Source organism: Pieris rapae, chromosome 10, assembly GCF_905147795.1.
Source record: "Pieris rapae chromosome 10, ilPieRapa1.1, whole genome shotgun sequence".
NCBI classification, from domain to species: domain Eukaryota; kingdom Metazoa; phylum Arthropoda; class Insecta; order Lepidoptera; family Pieridae; genus Pieris; species Pieris rapae.
In genome coordinates, this window is record NC_059518.1 from 3,050,048 (window position 1) to 3,076,192 (window position 26,145).

Here is a 26,145-nt window from a genome sequence, read left to right on the forward strand (position 1 = left end):
ATTTGTAAAAAGTTGGAAAAGCCTTTTTTAAGTTAAATAGTGGCGCCATCTTTGAAATAAGTGAATTAATATTTACGTCGGCTCCTTACGTCTAACTTAACAAACTGTTTGTAATTGTGTTTTATTTAGAGAAATACAGATGGCGCTATTCAAAAAAATATTACAGAGCTCATTGTTATATCATTTACGCACGGTATATTTTTATTGTCCAAAATAGTACATATATTGGTTATATATTCTCTTTACTCCTTAATCAACGATTATCAATATATACATTCATCAATCACTTGTACAATCGTAAAGAGTAGATCGCCTTATATTGAAACAATAGCAATGTAGTCTCAATGTAGTAACAACATCTCTAATAAGCAGTTAATTTAAAATAAAATTCATACACAAGTACAGTTTTCATATTCCTATCAGATTCATCCCGTGGCACTTGGAGCACGTATCGGCGGTTAATTGATAATTTAAAACGTTAATAGACGATCAACTTTAATGCCCCTCAACCCTTGACAACTTTCGCCGGGAGTCGAACCAAAGTTGTGCACAACTAAGGCGCTATAATAGATAGCCTTCTTATCAACGTTAACATATCTTATTGTATGTCCATATGTGACTTGGGTATTTAAATTCAGAATAGAGCAAAGAACGCACTCATATACAACCACTATACCATGGCGACCAATACTAAACTAATATTGCGGTAATTATATTCATAACTTCATGCAATCAATTTCAATTGTTATAGTTTAGGCAATAAACTTGTATTAATTAATTATTGTTGTTGTCACCATTTAAAACCAAATCAAACTATGTCGGGATTTTAAATGTAAGTATGGTATATGTATGTCAATATGTTTTACGAGTGTATTATATAGTGTGTACTGTCATTTGATTCAAATCTTTGACTACCCAAAAAGATTACTCTTGGGGTCTGCCAATAGTACCACGTGACTACTTTCAATAAACCCTCGCCCCATTTAAAGGACCAAGTAGCATCCTTTATATTCAGCTTGTTATAGTCGTAGAATAATTCAATTGTTTCGGGAATGTCACGAAGAGGTTAGTGTGAAGAGAGGTGAGGTCAGGCAGTTAGTCATGATGTGTAGATGTTATTGGAAGTGGCGGCTCTCCCGGCTGCTTCGGGCGGTCGGAATGCAGCGCGGGGTGCGGGCGGGGGCCGCTGCTGCCGCCGCGACGTTCGCTGCTGCCCGCCTCGCCAGTTCGCCGCGCGCCACACGACACGACTGTTGTTATTACGAGCGCGCCGCAACATCTCTCCCACCCGCACGCTGGTAAGTTACGACCTTCATTCTTTTTGCACCATTACACCACTTAAGCGCTCGCGACAGCGTTGTTTTAACTCTTATAACAGAAGCCGTCCGTGTCATCCCCTTTAGCAGAACACTGAAGATGCGAATCCCTAAATACTTACCGGTCAACGATTCTGCGGCTTTATCAGTGTTACATATTTATTATTTGTCGGTACGGTGAGGTCAGAGGCGTGCGCGGCGATATGTACTTTATCGTGAGAGCCATAAGGTTGACTTGTTTCGGTGACAGAGCAAATGCGACCGACCCTGGAATTTTGCTCTTTGCTGTGCTCTTGCGTCGTTCTATTTAGCGGGTATGGGATGTCACGATAGTTGTACATCCCTGTCATTAAGCGAAAACATTATGATTTTTTCTTGAATTTATTATAACATTATGTATTATACAAAGGCCTCCCGGCTGTTGACGTAGTTCACTCATTAACGCTATTATTTCTTCAATAGTGTACTCGCCGTAATCATTGGTAACGACTGTAACCATGACGTGCCTATCGTAACACCGCGTGACTTCAGTAGCCGTCGTTGAAACATAATACAACCAAGAACGTGAAATATATAGTTTGAATATATTGCGTTAACGAAACGACAGGCCGACGCGCCCGCGGTGTAGAGTTGCCGAGGGATCCGGCACTCGTCCGGTGTTGTCTTCACCAGCAAAGTGCCTTGCGTGTTACGAAGTTGCCACACGCGATACTAGCCCTTATGGGATATGAGTCACGCCCTCAAATTGTGTGCCTCCATAATGGTGCTTAGTATACCCTAGACGCATCGTTCACACAGCTCACGGCCTCGTTATATTAAATTTACGCGAAAACGGCACGTATTAGCAGAGCGAGTAGATACATTACCGCGTGAGCGGGTGAGGTACTAACAGTGTTTCGTCCTCGCAGCAGGGTCGAGATCCCCGACGCACAAGAGAAAGCCGGGGGTGGGTGACAGGCAGGGTGGCGGCGCTCCCCAGGAGTGGTCGACCCGGGACTTCCAACAAGGATTTGCTAAATCTGCTGCTTTTGTGTCGAGGTCGTCGCAATGTGAAATAACTATTCCTTGTACGTTATATTTAACACCTATTTTATAAATCTACAAGAATAAGCTTTTAAATATTTTACGGAACGCAGGCCGTTGCTCATCAGAAGATGCGAGTATGACACGCGACTTCAAGTATCGTCAAGTAGGGATGCCAACAGGCTCGAATTTAATGACGTGGAATAAATGATACCATCATGATCCTATGTTCCAAAATAAACGTATTTTTTTTTATCTAATTAGTATATGATCCTAGGAGGAAGAACGGCCGAAGCGATATCAGCCCACACCACTGATCTCGTGATTAAACCAAGGCTCGGATACGCCCCTGACACCTTGAACATAAAGAATCTTGTTAGGCGCACGCATTGTACAAATAATGTTAACATATCGGTAACAATTATGTACGATAAAGAACAAGACTGCAGCATGCAACTGCCTCTTGAAATCGCTGGGAAACGAGTGATGAAATCCGTTGAAATGCACTTTGTATATTCAGTTCATGTTCGTTACGTACTAAAGTAAGAACCTACTTAATAGAGGACAAATCGAGGGGTTTTTCAAACAGGAAAATATAATTAAAAAGCTAAACAAATTAAAAAGTATAAGTATTTTTTTCTTTTCTGTAATTGTTATGCCACAAATGAGAGATTCTTAATAATTCTCAACTTTGCACCTTTATCAATCAATAAAACTAGATATGAATTGACCTCTTCATAAACCTAATTATTGCAATCAAAAGAAAAAAAATCTAAATAGTAATAACAAATTTAAGCAAATTCGTGGTTAAATGTCTACTGTCTGAGCTTTTTTCAAAGATTAACTTCATGAGCGAAATACTCGTTGCCTCATAGGTTGAGTATATGGTAAAATGTTCGCTTGCAAGACGATCGCCCACAGAGGCCCGAAGATACGGCATTTACAACGCTACACTCCCACTCAGGTTTAAATGTCATTAAATTCAAAGGAAACAAACTTACATCAATTTTAATTTACTTATCATTAACCAGAGATTTTTATTTATAATTTCAATGCGATTTTTTAAGAATAACTTTTGATTCCGCGTAAGAAGTATGAATAAATAAAAAAGCATGTATTCGATCGATATTATAAGAAGGATTACATTAAGTTTATATGTATATAAGAGCAGTATTGACCTAGTGGCCAGCATGGCATTCTGACTCTGATTCAGACTCTCATACCGGTCCTCAGTTTGATCCCCAGCTGTGCACATTTAACATTTGCTCGAGCGGTGAAGGAAAACATCATGAAACCGGCTTGCCTTAGACCCAAAAAGTCGAGCTCATGGAACAGATACAGAAATCTGGGGCTATCTAAAAAGTTTGTAGCGCCTCTGATGTATGTTTTATTTTACATTAAGTTTAGGGATAGAATGAGGGCCTCCAAGTTCTTCCATATCTCTTCAATTTTCCACTCTTTTCCCGCTATTTCTTTTATTTCATCTCCCCTAATCGTTAGGAATATATTATGTATAGGAATTTATCCGTTATAAGTTAAACGTAAGATTTAGCCGTGAGTCCCATGGATTAGATTTGTCCTAGACTTTTAACGTTATATTCTGAAACGAAACTGACCCCTGGATTTTGATATATATAGGAGTCATAGTTTGCAAAGTCTTGTTTTTGATATACTACAGTGTAAACTCGATATTGTATCTCTCGATTTAACGACACGTCACCTAAAGCGAAAATCATTCGGCTTTCATTGGTTTAGCTCTAGCTTACAATGATACACACTACACAGCATTACACTCACCTGAAATAACGATAATTATATAATAAAAAGTACATTTTAAGTTGCCAAAATTACTAAAAACGGAGCAGTGTACGTTATTTTGTCGCTTTATTGTCCTAGTCCGTAATAAAATCGACTTTCGGCATGATACGTTTACTGAACTTTCTAAGAAATTATTTTCTTTACAAATTAGGATTGCTTGAAAACTTTGTGAGCTTTATCACGAAGATGCCTCAATATTGCAAGATATAAATAAGAAATACAACATAATTTGTGGTGCAGCAAAAGACGTCGCCTTTTTAATCGCATAAAAAGAATGGCGGAAATAATTTAAATGCTTGTAAGGAGCTGCAACCAGTACACCATCTTCTACATGACATCTTTGTTGTTCAATATGTTGTTGTTAAGGCGCGATATATGCCTTACGCATACCTAACAATCTCTATTGCAAATAACAGCTGGTCTTGTCTTTAGATAATCTTTCCATTATCAAAGCAACATTTATTTAAGATTTTTTCCAAGCGGAAGATCCGCAACAAGGACGCTACAGCCATTACAAGAAACGTCTCACTGACTGTACCCAATGAGTGTGAAAACCACAACAATAAAAACAGATCAAAGAAATAATTTTAAACAAATGACTACGATTTCAAGTTTTTATATGCGTCAATATAGTATTTTTCATGGCGTCGATTTTACACTATATAGCTGTGTAGGAATTTTATTACGAACACATACACAGAAAATTTATATATATACCTGCTGTTTATTTGCAGTATAGATAAATTAGTTATTGCAACGCCAACTGCCGAGCTAATGTGTGAATCTAAACCATCTAGAGCGCCATCCAAACGCATACACACCAATTAATTCAAATTGGTCCAGCCGTTTAAAAGAAGTTCAGTGACATACACACGCATAGTATATAAAGAAATACTAAACTTGGTCTTCGGATGATTCTGTAACTGTTAATAATAGTATTAATCTTATATACATAAATTTTTAGTTCTCATAGTTATGTAGCCGGCTACTAAGTCCCGTGGGAATCGATCCAAGGATACTTTTTATACGCCGACGCTACCAGTCTTTGCCAAAGAGAGAAATTCTAATCTTATACGATTTATATAGTCTGCAGACCACGGCGCAGATATTTTTGCGTAACACAAATGTCGCCTGTATTTTATTAATCTTAAACGTTGAAGTTATTTAAAAGCGTCTTAGTTAACCCTGCTTATTAGATACATGTACAAACCATTTATTGAAATAATTTTTGTATCGATGAGAGCTAGGATAGAAAAGCGGAATTTATTACATATAGAAATGTGTAATCGTAAATTCCAATTGTGAAATAGAGTTAAACTAAGAAAATTTTAATAGAAAATTTATGTTTCCCTGGAAATCAAACCCACACCAAAGCATATATAGAATATCCTCACGTCTGAATATTGTATGAATCGTTGATATCATGCAATTCATCTGAATTTAATAGAAGTGTTTTATCCGACTTCAAAAAATATCTATGTGTATTTTTTCGATTACATCAGCTCGTAAAGTATTCGTTCGTATCTAATCGGTCGGCGGTTACCACTTAAAATGGTAAATATAGCAAGAAGTCAGTTGATAATTGTCGTATGCATTGCTTCATGCTTACTTCGTGGAAGTAATTTCTTTAATGTTAAAGCGATGGCGTGTCGCAAGAAATGTTAGCGCTGAAAAGATTTCGTGAATCGAAGTTAAAATACCATAATTTTCTACCATCTAAATTCCCTGACTGCGGAGGTTTTTAATTATATTCCAGTGGCAGTATTAGATTTCGTCATCTGTTTCAGTTATCTTTATACGTAGATTTCTCAGTCTAAGAAATGCTGGCGTTCGCCCTAAGTTTTCTTTTACTGTAAGAACAAGTATTAATTGCGCAGAGATTATTCATTGCTTTATTTGTAACTCAGCCGCTAACATATTTTCTCAATTTTCAACTTTCAATTTATATCTAGAGTCGATAATCTGTGGCTTATTCATTATTTACAGTACACAAGGAAGCAGTTCATAAATAAAAAAATGAGGATTGGTAAAAATCCTCATTTATCAAATCAAATCAAATTTATTTATAAGCCACCTCTTCCAGGCAAACAATAGTTGAATACGATAAGATCGCAGTACATAGTAATAATCGTATCGTTGGTTGTTCATCATCTTGGGTCCACAATATATCGAAAACTGTGAAATGGTTTGAGTTTGAAGGCGTAACAAGAAAAAATTCGCATTCATAATACAAGGGTTTATAATATAGATTTTTATGAAGACTATAATTTTAACCGACTTCAAAAAACCAAGTTGGGAAAGGAGTACGTTATTCGCGATGCTTATTAGCCTTTCAAGCACGTGTGCTACATTTTATTTTAAAACACGTATGTGTTTGTCCACAAATTTCACGGATTAATATCGGAAGATAAATTTGAACCACTCGTATAGTCCAAGTTTCATCAAAAATGGTTCGATGTTTTATGGGTAATTAAAGTTTTGTGGTTACAGGTTGTAACCACATTAAGTTATTTTCTTTTAAGAAAATTATTTAAATCAATAATAGAACCATTTTCATTATTAACAGGAAAATGTATAACCTATGTTAACCTGTGTCGAATAATTCGCGTGTGTCCTGGAAGGAGCATCGGCAGCTGCAATGCAGCTGTCGTCAACTCATGCTTGTTTTGCTGCATCCAACTGAATCCCATATCTGCATTACGTGTCCTCATTTCTATATAATGTGTTATGATTACAACGGAAATAACAATACGACCTCTTTACGCTAATGAAGAGAGAATTTAACGCATACTTATTGCTCCTAAAGAATCCCAGAATCAATATAATCCTAGTATTAGAAAATGAGGTTGACATCCATCTTAGATCCATGCTATATGTATAACTAGCAACGTCTTACCACGCATTAATAAAACAATTGAATAAGAAGTACAACAGAACATATACTATATATATATAATAGAAGACGAGCAAGGTGACTTAGCCGTTTGAGGAACTAATTTGACAGTTGAGGAACAGTACTCAAATGCATATTGCACTAGAACCCCGTGAGAAAACATAGTTTAGACAATAAGTACGTAGCTATTTTAATGCTGCTCTCATTCAATATTAGCTTTAAAAAGAATTGGCATTGCCTGAAACGCCCAAAAACTACGTCACGCGCGTGACGCATAACGCCCATTGTTATATACGATATGAAATAAATCCACTTGATATTAAAGAAAAAAAAGTATTTAATAGAATAGTAGTGTTAACCTAGTTACTGAACACCGAAGTCGGGAGTTAGAACCCCTGCTGTCCAATGGATTACTCTGTGCGCAACACTTGCTCGGACGGTGAAGGGAAAATCGATGGCAGACACCCATGTCTCATCGGTTACGAGAGTATGTTGGATGTATAATTAAATATGTTTTATATGAACTATTCTTTATTATTTTTTATTAACTATTTCCGACACGTTTGCCCACGCTCAGGTTTCAGTATCAAACGGTGTAACTCTTACGTATTATACAATAAAATTATAATTAATTAGCGTCAAAAACCCTTTGATATTTGACACCGTTTTACGATTATACCAATACGTTTTTACTTGTAACTCTATGTAAAACAATGAAGTGTTTGTCAAGATTCTATGGGCGAAAAGAAAGGGGATGGTCATGTCTGCTTCTACCTGCTTTCGCTAAATGCTCAATACTATTATAATATGTTAATAGTATAACAAAAAAAATCTTGAGACTCAGCTAGGTATTGGTCTGTTATTTGGTACTATGCGTCTTATACTTTTTGATTTTACGTATTTATTTATAACTACTACCCTAACAGCTAATAGCCATAGCGATAGTTGTGTAACTAAATTATCATATTTTTTTACATATAAATATGTCGGTTTCGAAGATAATATGTGTAACTTATTAAGTCAACCTTAATATAAAGTTATCAATTGTATTATGTAATACGAAAATCAACTTATAAATATAATAATATTTAAACTAAGAACTTTAACGCACTTCTCTTATATACGTAAATACGTACTCATAAGCCTTTTAGCCGAGAGATTCACTATTGTTCTTGAAATCGTTTATCTTATTCGTTATCAGCAGTTAGATTAATCACGTATTAATCTTCGAACATCTCAAAAATATCTTTCGATTCTTTGCTTCTATTTTACTTTAGTCTTCGAGTTAAGATAACTCATATATTCAGCCTTGTACCGTTTAACATGGATAAATTACTGTTTCGCAGCCATCGATGCCACCGATGTCACTAATGCTATATAATATTGATGCAGATAAATTAGAACATAAACGGTTCTCGATGACCAACAATTCATAGGCTTCGGTATAGGCGGTATATAGGTAGAGGCGATCGGAAATAGTTTTATAAATAATTTATGTATTTTTTTAATTTTTAAATATGTAGTAGTTGAAATTAAACCCCCCGGTTTACTCGTACTTATAATCGACATGATCATTTAAGGTTGCGAGCATGTGTGCTAAATTTGTTTGTTAGTTCACAAAAATCGCGTAATATGTATATCTGTTTGTATGATTAGATGTATTCAGACTCAGCGAACAGCATTAGATTCGGTTGAGTAGTTTTTGGGATAATCCATGCATTTAGGTATTTTTGTTTAATTTAATAACTCAAATATACAAGGTACCTTCGAATGAACGCCCCTGGACCTATTTGGAGAATTCTTTTTGTTTGAAAGGTTTCACGTAGAAAACTCGAAGAATCTCTTACCGCATTAATTTGAAGGTGAATGAAATGTAAATGGCGATTTGTTTATTGTTTAATAACTCGCGTTTAAAACATAATTGTTGCAATTTATTAATTGTATTTAGATTTTATTTTGTCTTATGTCATTCCCTTACATGAGTTTTAGTCGTAATAACACATTACAGTGTATTTGGTTTTCGTGTATAATACAAGTTTAATTTTTGTAAAAACTTAAAATAATTATGGATTATTCTTTTTATACCGCTTTATAAATTATGTATAGATATGGTTTGGAACCTGGCATTAAATGTCAGTGCATATCCTAAAAAATAGTTTATATAGTAAACATTTAAATAGGTCCTAGTACAGCATCAGATAAAAATTTTATCTGGCAAGATAAAATGCGAGCTGAGAGACTGTAGATAGGTAATCTTTACGTATAGGCTGGGTCGCTCCCGTGTCGTCCCGGGGGCGTAGGGCGAGGGGGATTCTTACTGACGACGAGTTGGTATTTTCCCCGAGCGAATATTCTATATGTACAGAAATCGTTGATGGTTAGCACCTTCCCGCTATATGTACGAAGTTGAACCACGTGATAAATGCAATTACGGAAAAAAATTGGACACTCTCCTAATTTATTAAAACCAGCGAGATTTGTTCCACGCATAGTCTTCGTGTTAGGAAAATACTGTTGTATGCGGCAAGAATTGCCACCGCGCCGCCGCAAACCGAGATAAGGTTATCAGCGATAGCCTTGCTTAGGGATTCTCTGAAGCCACATAGGATAACCTATTACACTGCACGTACGCCTCTAGCCTGCTTACATCCCTTCTATATTGTATCACGTGTTACTGGCAACTTCCCAATACGATTTTAATGTCAACAACCGAGAATGTGCCTAAAGATACTTCTTTAATGTTATTGACTGGTTTAGGTTGATATCATTGAACAGTCGAGCACCATTCACTTTTTAATAAAAGCAGGATACTTTTATGCCGAATATAATAGCCTCCCTATCTGCGTCACTAAGACGAAAAGAGGTCGACACGGCGGCCAACAAAGAACGGTATGCAGTGCCAGTGCTATATTCAACGGACATTATCCATTTGAAGATGCCTACGGATAGACGTCCGTGGGTTTTGTAGGCGGCGCGTAATGTATGCGTGGCGTCGACACCAAATCCATATGTTGCATTGTCGTGTTCGCTCTTCGGACTGGCAACGTACTATATAATATTATAGATACAGTGACCTTGCTGATCAAGCAGCAACACCCAACGTCTCAGCGTTCTGCTCATATACAGAGGACTAGAATGTTATAAGGTGAATGTAATCATACGTGATATAAATCGGTTTCGATACGATGTTAAGAAAACCTTTTCAAAGTTAACGCTTATTAAGTGTGCAATATGTAAAGGCAGGTCTATTGGACAAAGGGTTTCAGATTAAACATTCGAATGCGATGTTGATTCAATTGTATAGTAAAACACCAATGTTGAGTAAGTCTTTAAGCCCTTGCGGCTTTGTCTAATTGGGTTTGCGTACTAAATTGTCAGTATCTATTTAGAGCTAACACGTTAGTGCTTGTGTGAGGTGACCGCGAGGCCACACACCACCTGACACGATGGCAGCTGGCGGCCGGCTGCGCACATTGAAACTCGTTTAACAGACGACATCAATATGGCGGCCGTATAACTCTGCAAGAACTATTGTCCTCGCCGCCGGTGGCTCAGCTCATTCAGCGGTATGTCTCATATAGCACGAGACGGTTCGAAACCTGCGATAGACAAATTTCAGCATACTTTTACATAAAAATAAAAATGTATACGTAAACCACACCTACGCCCAGACGAAAGACACAAGTTTACTGTAAGAACACGCTTTTAATACTTTAATTGTTTTGATAAAGTGACTGTCCTTTGTCGTATTTTTCCAATGTTACGAGTAAGCAACGCTCGGCAGTTGTTTACACGAGTTGCGGTATATAGCTATCGGCGTTGTATATATGTACTGTGGAGTATATGATGTATAAAGGCGGACGCGTAGGTAGCGGCTGCTGCTTCGTGGCACAAGCCACGACCGTGATAATTTTCTGCGCTTAAAACTTCAACGGCTTCTTGCGACACGGAACCCATTTTTATGGTTACGCATTTATGGAAATTATAATAACGCTTCAAACCCGTAGGACTTTCGTAGCAATACAGTTTTATACATTAAATGCTACATATACGTGTATTGTATTTTTTTAAACTAATTACATGCAATGCAAGGGTCGTGAATAAGAACATAATTCATTTTTATGTGCATAATTTATAACTATGATCAATCTCAACTATAAACCATAATCTTGCGACAAGATTGACGTCTTTACCGCTTTTGTTTTCCATGTACTCCGTACTTACGCCATAAACAATACAAGAATAACGATAAAGTTATGCTTCTTTAGTCACCAAGACGAGCTGTTAATAAGTCATAGATGCGGTATCTTTGTACGTGTATTATCCATATCAAACAACATTTTAGTGGTTTAGCCATCAAGACGGTCAACCAACAAACGAATGTTTTGTACAATATTAATTTGTGTTCGAATGTAGCGCTAGTTAGTAACTATGCATTTACTCTACTTTGGCGCCGATAATTTCAGACTCAACATTAATGTCTGGTCATTTGGTCAAAACGAGACGTCCATGACACCTAAATGAGCGAGCACCTTTGCTATCTGGTGCTGTGATAAGCGTCATTATCTCCACGGCCGGTGTTTTGCTCGTGTTAGATGAGCGCGGCCGGCGGTATCGGGGCACAGCACATGTTGCGGAACGTGCGGGGTGAGGGGCCCGGGGGACGGGAGACCAGGGACGGCGTCAGCACACCGGCTTACCACACGCACACAGGCGCAAACCAACACGACCTCGGAGCGTCATTCCTTATCGAAGCCATCTTTGAACGAGCACACTGCACGCTACCCGAGCGACGATTGCTATTTAACGCTGTTGCTATGATGGCCGCCACTGCAACTTCATTCCGTCCAAATAGTCTTCAAGGTTATAATTACCAGTCGAACCGGTGACATCGGAAGCAATAACGTCGTCGCCTACCCGTGTTATTTAATAATATTCAATTTATACGCATTAGCTGGCGATAAAATCTTAAAGATATTATTTTTCGTATGTTTCTTAATGTTTTATAACAACAGTACTGTTAAATTATTGAAAAAGGCAGGCTCTGCCGGTTATTTATGGGATGGCATATAACATAGTACATCAGCGTTGGATGTTGCGACCATCTCTCCGTATCGATCTCTGTGGGGTGGTGTGGGCTGTCTCCACAAGGACGGTTAGAAGCAAGCTAGAGGCTGTCTAAAGGAAAACTGCCTACGTAGTCGGCCCCTAGCGGGTGTTCGCTTCAAGTACGGAGTTGTCGCGCGTCTATATATAGCTGTGTTGGCGAAGCTACTATGACTGCGACCGCACCCGCGCCGCCGTCGCCACATCGCCCGACGAAAGGTCAATTGGCGCACAAATTATTTGCGTCGCAAAATCTACAGCACCAATCCAGCTCTATATACTAACAAACTTGTACACAAGAGATGAGCCGGCAAAAAGAAACTAATATTGAGATATTTCAACTGAAGGTATTTCCTGTTGCGCTATCTGCTGCCTACAATAACGTACGCACGACTGGTAGTTACTTTAAACATATACATACATAGCATATGTATATGACTAGCCAGGTATTTCTTGCCATATAACTTCAGTTTATAGGTGGACGATAAAAAGTATTGCACGTGTCATACAGAATCAAGTAGTTTCAAGAATGGAGAGACAAGCCAGTTCCTATTTGTGAGTGGTTAGTCACGCAGTACGTTCGGAATGTCTGCACTCAGCCTCCTACAAGAACAGTATGACGCCACCTTTTAGTCACATCGATACATGAAGTATATACAGTTTACAAATTTGTGCTGTTTTGTTTTAAAAGGAGGAAAAGGTTTCTTGTAAGCTAATGTTTTACGCGAGCGGCGCAGAAATGTATCCCATGATTTTGATTTTTGTTTTAGTTTCGAACATAGGTTTTTATACCAAGTGACAGATACATTTCCATCTACGCAAAGATATTAACATAATGAGGATAAAATAGATTGTGCGTAGGAAATTCAGATTGCCTGTTAGGTTTTCAAATTACGACTGACGCAAATCTAGTCTATGAAAGGTGCTTTTATGTTCGATGTATTCTTCAAAACAGATCGCCGTTTGAAATTACTAACACGAAACGATAACTGAAAACGAACTCAGTTTTTACGTTTTCCACTATTCCACAGAGTCGTGTGTTACTATGTCATTATTTTTGGGCGTAACCATAGTGAATCTAGAATCTGAACCGGCAAATATAAACCATTTATAACGTAAACTTTCTTTTACGACAGATTACAAATGATAATTGAATTACAAAATAGTCTATGATTATTAGTGGCCTTGTTAGTTACGGTAAAGTTCGTGATACAAGACTAAGCGACAAACAAATGAAAGCAAAAGTTCACTCGCGTCCTCTATAACTCTAAATGACTTGATATGCCCGATGTTCGCGTTATGGGAGTCGAACTTGAAAGAGAGTGAAAGGAATGCTGACAATATCGTGTTGCTTACAATTTACACGCATAATTATTAAACTATACATGTTTTTACTTTTGATATTTAACATATTAACCTATTTTTATATTGAAATGACTTTTTAAAACTAATTTTCTAATATCAATGGTGATGGAATTGCTAAGATAATTGTGTAACTGTAAACAAATGTATACGGTTCAACAAATACAAATCGTATTTAATCGTGCCGAGTTGATGTTAGATTGCAAGTGTTATACCAAACCCCTCCGCGCTTTCTGCCAACGAAATGCAGAAAACATACCGGCGTACACAATGTGCATGAGAGAGTCAAGTTGAGCCTGCATCCCCAGCGCCGCTAAAAATACCCCGCAGGTGTGCTAGCGGGGTTCGGGACGCGGGGGACGCATCCGCCTCAACAGCAGCGGCCAACGGACCTTAGCGACAGCATATCGATTGCGAGGGCTCCCCCTGCGACGCGCCGCCGCCATTGTGCTCGGGAGTTTCTCCAAGCGTTTCCTGCTCAGAGTTGTCCGTGGTCCCCGCACCCCGCTGGACCCATCACGACGTCCGCCAGCTGCCACTTGTACCCGATTTAAGAATTAAGACCACATGTACTATTTAGGTACATCGGCCCAAGAATTTTAATCTTACCCCTAATTACTTGATATCGTTTACATAGAGTATTTGTTGTTTTTATTATGAGTCATATTTATGATCATTGTAATTCACAAATTTTGCAACCTCAGTTTACATTACTTGTTATAATCGCACTAGCTGAGTTTTTATAAAGACGTTTATAAACTGTATAAAGGTGGTGCATTAACAATGTTAACTTATATATTTCCTCACATATCCACTAAAAATGCTCTATTTGTTCAATGTACACTAAGTTTGTTGTATGACAAGTGTTATTGTGAAAAACGCTTGTTAAGTATTAATTCGAATGCAGTATTGGAATATGAGACCGCGTAGGCAATAGACACACTAAAGATTCGAACTATTCGTAAAATACGTAACATTGTGTTAACTCAGTTATATAATTATAGTATTTGTTTTGAACAGCCTCACACGAACAACGATTATAGCTCTTACAGTTTTTAATTAATAATAATACAATACAAATTTCGTTTACATATAAAACAAGTAAACAAAAACAAATGCGGTTTAGCATCTTACGTTTCATCAGTAATGCTTTTTATTGAGGAGCAATGAGTTAAGTATCTGAGTAGAACGTCCATAGAATTGCTACTAAATCGTATATTACAGTTACATAAAAACTAGTGATATAGTTCGCCTGCTCGGCGACCTTCGTACTTCACGCAACCAAATCGCTACCAAAGTAATATTTTAGATAAACGCTTAAACAACTGTGTTGATAGTAGGGTTTTTCTACATATACAATAGGAAATTTAATGTTTTTATTTCAATTATACCAAAATAAATGTACATATTTTGACCCATTTCTTAACGTAAAAAGTAATTGTTTAAATGTCTGTGTTTTACTTTTGTTCATGTTAAAATAAGTAATTGGATACAATATAAATAATGATTATGTACTACAATGAAGCAGTACAAAAGAAAATTGGAAGGTTATAGAAACCGATCGCTCACGGGAATATCCGTGGAATGTCGGTTTTTTTATTTATACAAAAAATAACTATGTGGTGAAGGGATTCTGAACTACTCTAAACTTTTTGTGTTGTCTTTAGCATTTGAACCTAGTACGCTATTCTAAATGCACTTAGTTTAACCACTGCGTTAACTCATCCATAATGCCTAGAAATTAATCCTATTACCGTAGACCGTTGCTATGAAACGGGTGTAAGCTTTGATTAACTTCTTGCAAACTTTCTTTATAGTAATTTTCGTGCGAATGACCCCTGTTCATGACATAACATCAATGAATCATTTGATAACCTCAATTGCAGTAACATCTCTTCACGTGACTATTAATAATTAGATAGCTACGCCGGTACCGCACCGGCTAGGATTCGCAATCGTCATTCTGATTTCCCCTAACCGCTAGCCTCTCCCGGCACTGCGGAGGATGAAAAACATTGGAGCATCACGTCGACAGTCGAGTGCCGACCCTCCGCACCCGTCCCGCGCCCACGCGCCCTCGGGGCCGCCGCGGCAACCGGCGCGCCGCTGCCGGCCGCCTGCCTGCCGAGTGCCGCTAGCCTCATTCAGCCGGCGTCGGTCCCGCGCTCGACACACGACCGCTGCAACACAGTGCCCAACCCCGCGTCCCCCTCCCGACCCGTCGCGCGCGCGCTTCGTTCCACAACACGGCACGTTTAACCGACTTCGACAATTGTTTTGTTCCAGCGGACTATGCTACAACAGATCACCTTGGCGCCGAAGCCACAAGTTGGCGAGTTTGCGACCGTCGCGCGTTCCCTCGAAGGTCGAATGTTAGGTGACGCCTCCTCGGAGGCCTCGTCGGATGCAGTGGATGATACAGATTTGCCCGACTGCAAAATAAGGAGGAATTATAACTGCTCAAAATGCAAGTTTTACACTCAAAACCCGCGCGTATATCTTTTACACGCGAGGGATGTTCACTTCGAAAAATTTAAGATTTATGAATGTCCTTATTGCATCTATGCCTCACGCCATAATCAGAAATTGATGAGACACATTAAAACACATGAAGATGTCAACTTGACCAGAACAAATGAAAGCGATATTAATACCATCGCCAACGACACGGTCGGCAAAATCGAGAGAAATATCGAAGATTTTCTGGAAGAAGTTGAAGAGGTTGATGATAACAATATGCAAATTGATGTTGAAGATTGTAATTACGACCCAAATATGCGCCAGATTGCAGACGAGAACTCCACCAATGCCAAGACAGAATCTAAGGACACGGGAAGATTCTACTCCTGTGAAAAATGTTGCTATGCTACCCATATAAAAGCAAGATATACGAAACATGTCAAATACCATTCTCTGCCCATGATAAAGTGTAGTGTGTGTGATTTTCGAACACCTTACAAGTGGAATTTAGACCGCCACATGAGAAATCATGGAGGTAATGGAAGCTTTCACTGCACAATGTGCAACTTCACAACCGATATTAAGCAAAGCATGACAGTCCACGAAATAAACCATCACGAGCAGCTTCACTTAGGACAAGCGAGGCTTAACAGTCGCCGTAATCGTGTGGGCGGCAGTGATTTAAATAGTGCCATGGATTGTGATGAGGAATCGCTGATTGTGAAGGAGGAAGAGAGCTGTGACTCGCAGGACTCACAATGTGTGTCGGTGAGTGTCTCGTTGTGTGCGTGAGGTCGTGTTGGGAGGCCGTTGTGGTACCTATCTAGTAATGCTTTTGCGCTCATCGCAATCCTCACTTACGTCATGCTTGTGTGTGTTTGATATTCCTGCTTATATGAATGCGATATGCAATATGTATGCATGCTGTTCTGTAATGATAGCGTAGTAAATATAATTTTAAATTTTCAGGATATATTTTATATTATGTAGATTTACAATTTCTTTTACATCATAGATGCATTGCGTTACATAAATAATAATTGAAAGAACTTTCAGATTTGATATCCTTATAAGAAATATGCTGCGGCTTAGCTAAAAATTAAAAAGGATGAAACGAACAACATGTTTCTTACTATGTAGGATCAGTTTAAACAATATTTGACTTTGATCTTATTAAACAAGCACAATTAATATTTTTTTTACAATAAAAAACAAAGTAACGTAAGATAATTACTAAAATTTATAACAAATCAGCTGTTTACGCAAATGTCTCCGAAAACGGTCCAACCGAATCAAGAATTCTTATAAACACACTTATATCTTAAAAATAACCGCTTTCCTATAACTACGACCACTACAAAACTTAAACTTTGTCGTGTACTGACTGGCGGTTATTAATGTAGCATTTGTTTACCAACATACTTTGACATTTTAAAGTCTGATTTTCATCTTTGACGGCTGGCAGTTGTCAAACTGAACGCAAGCATGTTATCATTTTGGCAACTACGTTTGGAGGGAAAATTTTAGTTTTTCTGTTTTTACCATATTTATTATTGTGTATAGTTTTATATTAAAAGAATACTGTTTAATATAAAACAGTATTTTGTTTGATTTTTCCTTTAGAATTTAGCATGTTTTGCCACTAGAAAACCTACAAGAGTATATTATATTAAAACTAGCTGACCCGGCGAACTTTGTTCCGCCTTAATGGCAATTAATAAGCAGTTTTTTTTATTGGAAAATATACAAAAAATTAAATACCTACATTAATCATTCATTATACGAATGGGCAATGGCACTATCATTACATTTTAATTGTTAATTATTTATTTAATAGAAATAGTTTGAATATTGATTTCTTACAAATATTAAATTGTCATCTATACGTCATTACATAGCTGTCATTTGCGTTTTGTTATTCCAAATCTGACAATTTTTTGTTATACCACGTTTTACAGTGACTGACGTTTCATGTCAAGTCACACGGGAACGCTGTGGAACGGGATAAAAAGTATCTTATGTCCGTCTCCTGGCTCTAAGCTACCTCCATACCAATTTTCACCCAAATCAGTTCTGCCATTCTTGAGTTATAAGTGGTGTAACTAACACGACTTTCTTTTATATATATAGATATACAAAGCTCACAACACTAAATTACTGTAAATTTATACTCCTCTAAATCTCAAAATTTTATAGAATTGCCAATTCGTAATATTTTGGTCATCAGAGAAGATTCCATTTAGGGCCATAAACTTATTCGTTATTGTTGTTGTGTATACGAAATTTTGATATTTTCTTCCTACTTATAGTTTTGAAATAAAAGCAATCTAATATCTCAGTGATTGATTTGTACCCCAAATAATAAATAAACCTATATAAAAGAAGTTTATAGTTTTGAGGGTTTTGTGCCAAAGCGAAAAATTCAATTCTTTTTATTTTGTTATTCCAGGAAACGGGGTCTCAATTTATTGAAAAAGAAATGGTTAACTGCAATAGTGATTCAAATGAAGCCACTTCATCAGAAATTGCAGCTAAGGGCGACATGCAACTTCAAAATGTAACTACAGAAGACTCTAAGAAACACTGCAGAAAGATACCTCGTCCAATCCCACAACTGATTCCATTAACTTCCACTCCAAACCCAAAAACACAAACAGGTGAACCACCTGCCAAAAAACTCAAAGAAGATAACGAAACAGCTGAAAATTCTATTGTTAAACATGATACTCAGACAATGGATGTTACATTAACGCCGGTTGTCAACTTGCCAGGAAAGGAACGTAAGAAGAACGAATCGTTTTTCGATAGATTAAAGGAACGTATACTCACTGAAACGGGGGAAGACGGGTCTTTAGTATGCAAAAATTGTGGATTTGAAAGCAAATGCTTATCCGAACATTCGGTTCACGAAAAGAATTGTGTCACAAATAGATGCTCAACTAATACATTACTGCCAAATTTAGGTTCTACAAGATGTCAGAATTGCCGACATAGGTGTAAGTCTAGTGCAGATTTAGTAATCCATTTAAAAACATGTGGTAAAGATATGAAGAGAAATGATGAAAAACATGAAGATATACAAAATCACGATAGTAATGAAACATCAAATATAACTGAGAAGGAAATTGAACCACATCCAATGGAGAACGTTGTATTCGTTTGGAATAATATAAATACAGATTCGAACAAATTCGACACGCCGCTTGATATTAACATTAACGATGATTCAACAATGCCAGAAAGCAAATATCTTGACAGAGAAATTGTTGATGACAATGAAGCTATGAATCTATCACCGAGCCAAGCAGTTGGTAAGAGAGTTTTTAAATGTCCCCACTGTTTGTTTTGGGCATCAACTGCGTCACGATTTCACGTACATATCGTTGCGCATTTAAATAGAAAACCATTCGAATGTTCACTGTGTAAATACAAGTCCAATTGGCGTTGGGATATCACAAAACATATAAAACTTAAATCAGCAAGAGATCCTGACCACGCCGAAGCACAAGTACTGATGACAGATGAAACAGGTCGTCGTAATTATAGCAAGTATAACAAGTTCTTAGCTATGCCAGTCTTAAATGATAAAGGAGAGAATGAATTTCATTATATTGATCCTAATACTCCGTTGGATGCCAGTTTGGATGATGAAAACCTTTATGAAGGCAACGATAGCGTAAATACTTCATATGACAGTGGACAACCACTTAATCTACAAACGTTAAATCAAAATAGATTTGACAATGATAACTCTATGAAAAAGGCAAAGAAGACTATTTGGAAATGCAAAAAGTGCAATTACAAGTGAGTACAAGTTTAAAAAACAATTCCTCTACATTTACGAATTTAATATATGTAATGCAAATTGGAAAGAATAATAATAATATTCCCGTTTTTTTTATTTGTTTTTTAATGAACTAAATTGTTTTCGCATATGTTTATTTTAACTTGCCAATTTCCAGAGATTCGTCAAAGGACGCTTTACTGGAACATGTCCGAGAACACGCGAGAGCTGAAGACAACGACAAGTCTCAAGTGAAGAAAGCAGAAACCGCACTAGATCCGGCTGATTTGGCATATAGATGTGGACATTGCAATCAATTGTCGAATTGGAAACATGTTATACAAGTAAGTCTAACAGAGGCCGAAGGGTAGATACAGATCTCTTTTCTTGAATATATTTATATTTACCTATGTTATAGCAAACGGGCAGGAGGCTCATCTGATGTTAAGTAATATTGTACGGTACGCTCTTTTCTTAAATTACCCTTTCGAATTGGAAAAAAATATTTCCACATAGTCACAGTCGCACATCGCGGCAGAAACTGCCTAAAGATACACTCAGTTGTGGAACGACGGTCGAGGCGATACAAATGGAAATCACTCAACTAAAAAATAGCTTTGTTGCCTTTTGCAATCCGTTTCATTATAGTCCATATTATATTATTATACTAATTCAAATAGTTCATTAAAGATGGGTAGATGCGTGACATATTTGTTATTATTATTATAAATTAGAATATTCTGGATATCGTATTTATTCTCATGTTTGCCTTTTTCAGAGACACTGCCGCTTGAAGCACGACGGAATTATCAACGTAATTACAACACTAAAGCCCAAACCAGACCCGAACGCTCCGTCGAACGAAATGAACGGTGACATGTGCACTAAATGCCCATTTAAAACCAACGACAAGAATTCGTTAGTAGTCCATCTTCAAAACCATCAACCCTCGCCACAGTCTATATTCAAATGTTATTTCTGCCCCTATTTTGTTAAAGACGAGCAAGAACTCATTCAACATCTCGTATTACATGGAGTCAACGATCCAGAAGAATATATTTCAAAAGCTTTGGGAAGCAAGTCGCCTCTACCAGACCCATTCAACTCCCAACTCAATCTTAACATATCGGCTGTAGCGAAGCGACACAAATGCAATGAATGTCCGTATGAAACTAACAGCAAATCTCAATTTATGTACCATGAACAATTCCATCGACTGTCCTCCGCTGATACGCCATATAAGTGTTCACAGTGTAATTACAGTGTATCTAAAAGACATTTGCTTAGTCAGCATTTGCGAGTCCACGCTGGACAGAGAAAGAGCGAGTCGGACATAGATTTGGATTCCAATGATAGTGATGACTTACCATACGTATGGGTGTCGGCTAAGGACGAGTTCCATAAAATGTATAAATGTCGATATTGTTCATACGTAAATGCAAGAAAATGTGAAATACTTTATCATGAACAGATTCATTTCGTCGTCTTTGAAAATTGTGATATCACTATATATAAATGCTTGGAGTGCAAATTGACTTGTTCAACTAAATTACAACTCGCTAATCACTCAAAAACACACTCCGAAATATACGGCCGTATCTACTGTCTTGTAGACTTTGATATTCCTGATGAGGAACAAATCGCTAAATTGAGAAAAGTCCTTGAAGCAGAGAAACACAACAAGACTGATGATTTACCAAGAGAAGACGCCGTGTGGGGCGAACGCAAAGAAATCAAAACTATGTACTTCTGTCACAAATGCCCGGCAAGATTCTTCTCCGAAAACGAACTTAATATTCATTCTAAATTCCACGATTCAACTTTTCCACATAAATGCAAAACTTGTGAATTCTCCGTACTCCATGAAAGTGAACTGATGGAACATAATTTTGTTCACACAGATGAATACAACACGAAGACCAAAATGCTGAAATTTATACACAACTTACATCCAGATTACAAGGCACCTCGGGTACAATTCATTCACTGTCCAGTATCTTCTGAAGGCTCTTGGGTTGTTGCAAAAATTAGTAATGTAGTTGACTACACAGAGACTAGCACTAAAAAGCATTCCGAACAAAAACATACTCCTAAGCAGTACCCGTGTAAAGAATGTCCTGCAAAATTTTTCAAGAGTTCTGCATTGAACTATCATGTGGGATTACACGGGGGTGAAGGAGACCATAAGTGCAAGAAATGTAGTTATACTGTTAAAAATATTGGTAATCTCGCAAAACATGAACTCTTACACGAAAATGAAGGTAAAGCACCGGCAGGCGACTATGAATCTGGCGATGATATGGATTATAAGAATGTTCCCTTATCGGGAACAGATTTATTTCAGCGGAAAACTGAGGCTCAGAAACGAGTACTTACCGATAAAGATAAGTTAGTAAGGCCCAATGATCACTTCCCTCCTGTTTTACAAGCTGATCCACAGTTCGGCTACTTGATGCACGGAAACCCGGAATTCATCTACCCAACCTATTTAAAGAATGGTAGACAGAAAGAAAAGAGATATAAGTGTCACAAATGTCCGTCTGCGTTTGAAAAACGTGAGCAATATAAAATTCATTTATCATTACACGGTTCGAAGCAGAGATATAAATGTGAAATATGTGATTATTCAGTGAAGTATTATGCAAACTATGTTCAACACATGCGGAAACATCAAATGAATGATGAAGCCCAAGCCGAAAGGAAGAAAGGCATGGATGGCTTTACTGAAAGCGAGAGTGATATGAATAAAACCAGTAAAGTGGATGACAAAGGCGAGCAAATAAAATTAGCCATCAAAACAATGCCCACGAGAGTGAAAAGTGATTTCCAACAATTTTCAGTTAGTGATCAACAAACACTGCGTTTGCTACAACGTCGTCGATCTGTTACTAACAATGAGGCCATTCAAAATGATACATCTCCTACGAAAGATCGTAAAATGCATATGTGTCTTCTGTGTCCATACACTAATCAACGCCAAGATGCTCTTCATAACCACTACAAAAGGCACGGAGATAATGACGTCTACGGAAGTAACCATAGATGCTCATTTTGCGATTTAGTCGTAATCCAATCCCACTTTCTACGAGAACATTTCAAAACACACTTCAATTATATGAAGAATCTCACCCCTGAATGTTATATCGCCAACGAAGACGTCAGTTTCACTGTTAAGTACGAAGACGATGACAATATCGAGCCGTCTGACATTAAACTCGATATGCAGAGGAGAACCCAATTATCCGATGAAAACAAAATTTTCGTCAAAATACAGACTGGAGAAGTCGTAGATTAATCTACATAAACATATTGTTTTAACGTCAATAATTCCTTGGTCATGGGAAATGTAATGTGATAATTTATGTTTTGCCTAAGAAAATAAGGTAATAATTATAATCGATACAAACAATGCCAGTTTCAACTCTATTCTAAGAAGTAACGTTAAAAATCTTAAAAAAGACAGAATCTAATAGTTCTGAACTATAAACAGATCTTTAAATGCAGTACATATGTGCTAATCCATTGGTAAAAGCTGGCATCGATTTGCATGTTTATATTTATTACGATAAGGATTTTAGATTACGCCAAAGTATAGCTTGCCATTTTAGAATAGGGTTTTGAAAATAATGTTACTCGTCTTCTTAGCGCGATCTTATTATTCCAAAAGAAGTTGACACCGCTTGAACCGTCCAATTTTCACTGTTTATTAACTCGAAGTTATAATCCAATGCAATTATTATATTTTTAATCATTTTTGAAATCACATACATTATGCATAGTGGCTAAGTGATAACGAAGAAAGAAAACTTCTCAATCGTATAGAGAAGCCGTATACGGTGAATTTATAAACAACCCTCACTGCGGTTCAAAATTTGTAAATTATAGAATATTTAAATGTTCATAATTGTATATGTAATTCTTTCTTAAAATAATGCTTAGTATTTAATTATCGCAATTATGTTGCTCTTATCACTATGACATTTACCTAGATAGGTATTATACAAATTGTTAATAAAAAACGTCTCAGTCAACTTCTGTATTGTATATTACATTATCATGGTTCTTTTATATGTACATGTAGATTTTTAACTCACACAGATAGGAGTGACAATAACTAAAATCAAAATGGTACCTGAGTACAATAGTACTGTGGTACCAAATAACTAATACGGTTAAACTATAATAAATTTTACAGATTATGACACTGTTAATTCTTATAGGTATATAAGAATTTTTTAATAATTTATTTAAGGTCATTTAGGTACTTATTAAGATAACTATTATTATAGTCCTAAAGGACACATTCCAATAACGATTATTATTGGTAAATATACTTGTGATTACATTTCAGTTGTTTTCATTAATACATATTTGAAATTACCAGAGACTAATCTCTTAATCTATGAATACATCGCTTTGTACCGGCGTAAGCATCACCTTAAGCTACCAATACAGATGGTGATAAGGATTGACAGACATTCAGTAAAAAAAAAATTATAGAACGGGGTAAACGGGCAGCAGGCCCACCTGATTTAAGTGATACCGCCGTCCTTGGACACTCAATGCCAGTGCGCTCGCGAGTGCGTTGCGGACCTTTTAAGAATTTGTAATTTTTTTTCTTGAGGAATCCTAAGTCAAATTGGTTCTGAAATACTTCAGCGGATACCTGGTTCCATATAGTGGTGGTGGGCGGCAAAACTATTGTAAGCCGCGGCATGTCTTGTCTTTTATTTCCAGCAAAGAAGTATCAAAACAAATCCACTTATTAATGGTAAATCTGATCACTTAATATGTATATTAATAATCTGGGAAACAAATGCTAAAATGTATATGTATGTATATATGTCCCAAATATGGTCATGTCACAAAGTAGATAATTTGTCAAAAATATTTATGTGACCAAAGAAAAGTTGAAATCAGCCAGCGCTAATGATAAAATTAAAATCACTTCAGACTTAAAACATTTATTTATTAAAACTAAGGATTCCTTAACTACTTAGCATGATTTGATAGTCAATGAGTAGTAAGGGCATACAATCAAAGAAGTTTATAGTGTTAGAAATTACATCTTGATACAATTGTACCTTTTAAAGGAATTACATTAAGCAGTCTTAACAGAACTTCCAGCGATTACCACACTCATTGCAGAGTACAAATGTAGTCATTGGTTCATCAGAACTTCTTGTTTGAAGCTGGTTGTATGTACAATTCCTCTTTTTGCATTTGCCACATTTTAACATCTCTGTCTTGGTTCCCTGTACTGTGGCAAGTTGAGCATCATCAATTGCCTCTTTAATGAATTTCTCACGAACCTTTTTCATTTCATCACTTGCCATTTCTTCTGGAGTCATTTTTGCAAGGTGCGCTGCAGAAATTACTCCATTCAAAAAGTTTGTCCTTAAAGTTGGATTCTTAGGATCTTTCAAGTTAGCAACTCTCGATCTTACTCTGTTCTTATATCTCATGTCAGTGTTTTTAAATTCTGTGTAAATGCATTCTTCAAGTTCCTCAGCAAGTTCTTCAGGAGAACCACATGAATTTGAAATGTTCACATCAGTTTTAAGCGCCTGAGTCAGTAGTTCTCGACACTTTAAACGTACAGCATCAGTTGTATTAGACTGAGGAGGGAATGATGCAGGTAATTTTTTATCTTTTTCTTTGTCCTCCTTTTTTTCCTTATCTTTTGAATCTTTTTTGGATTTTGAGTTGGAAGAACTCCCAGATTCTTTTTGGGTACTTGGTGACAGAAATTTTTTCCAGTTTTTAATAAGAGTTTTGCAAAGAGATATAACTTCCTCATCCTTGCTGGATTTCCTTAATGCATTCACTGTCATTCCAATTCTTGTTTTGGTCAAGACATCTAAATTAATAGCCATTGTTTGTAAAGCCTTAAGTAACTCTAATGCATCTTCTTGTCCCTATAACAAGTGAATAAATGAATAAGTTAAAAATATGCGGTATAATAAAATGCTTACATTTAAATAAGAACTTAAAAAGATTTTAGTACTAAAAGACTTTTTTACGATGTTAAACGGATTCTTATTGTCGGCAATAATATCGCGCGGTAATGTATAAGGTTTAGACAGAGGCTTACCGTGCCATCGTCAGAAGTCATCTTTGTTAATTTTTTTTGAATCTTCATAACATCTTCTTGAACACTCATTGTAACCTTATTCAAGCTGAAATTATCTTCCCGCCTAATTTAGCTAACAATTCCTCAAAATATTGGTAAATCGTCCACCATACCAGTTGCACATAGACTAAAAAGAATTTGACAATTCACATGGAGTAATCACTAATTCCTAGAAAGATGCCATTTCAAAATGTATTCGACTTGTCTATGGTACCCATTCCTGCCACTGTACATTCAATATAAATACACT

General features: G+C 36.9%; 2 protein-coding genes across 2 annotated transcripts; one reads left to right on the top strand and one right to left on the bottom strand.

The window, feature by feature from the left end:
* Nucleotides 1-1,205: 1,205 nt before the first annotated feature.
* Nucleotides 1,206-24,107, top strand: LOC110994190 (zinc finger protein 91). Its single transcript, XM_022260711.2, has 5 exons — nucleotides 1,206-1,298; nucleotides 15,805-16,746; nucleotides 18,428-19,782; nucleotides 19,941-20,106; nucleotides 20,541-24,107. Exons 2-5 carry the CDS (start codon nucleotides 15,811-15,813, stop codon nucleotides 23,055-23,057), a joined length of 4,974 nt encoding a protein of 1,657 aa, XP_022116403.2. The 5' UTR covers nucleotides 1,206-1,298; nucleotides 15,805-15,810; the 3' UTR covers nucleotides 23,058-24,107.
* A 603-nt stretch (nucleotides 24,108-24,710) lies between these two features.
* LOC110994235 (transcription elongation factor S-II) lies at nucleotides 24,711-26,038 on the bottom strand. The gene is made up of 2 exons (XM_022260774.2): nucleotides 25,857-26,038; nucleotides 24,711-25,680 (listed from the first exon to the last, which is right to left on the bottom strand). Exons 1-2 carry the CDS (start codon nucleotides 25,923-25,925, stop codon nucleotides 24,874-24,876), a joined length of 876 nt encoding a protein of 291 aa, XP_022116466.1. The 5' UTR covers nucleotides 25,926-26,038; the 3' UTR covers nucleotides 24,711-24,873.
* Between the last annotated feature and the right edge of the window lie 107 nt (nucleotides 26,039-26,145).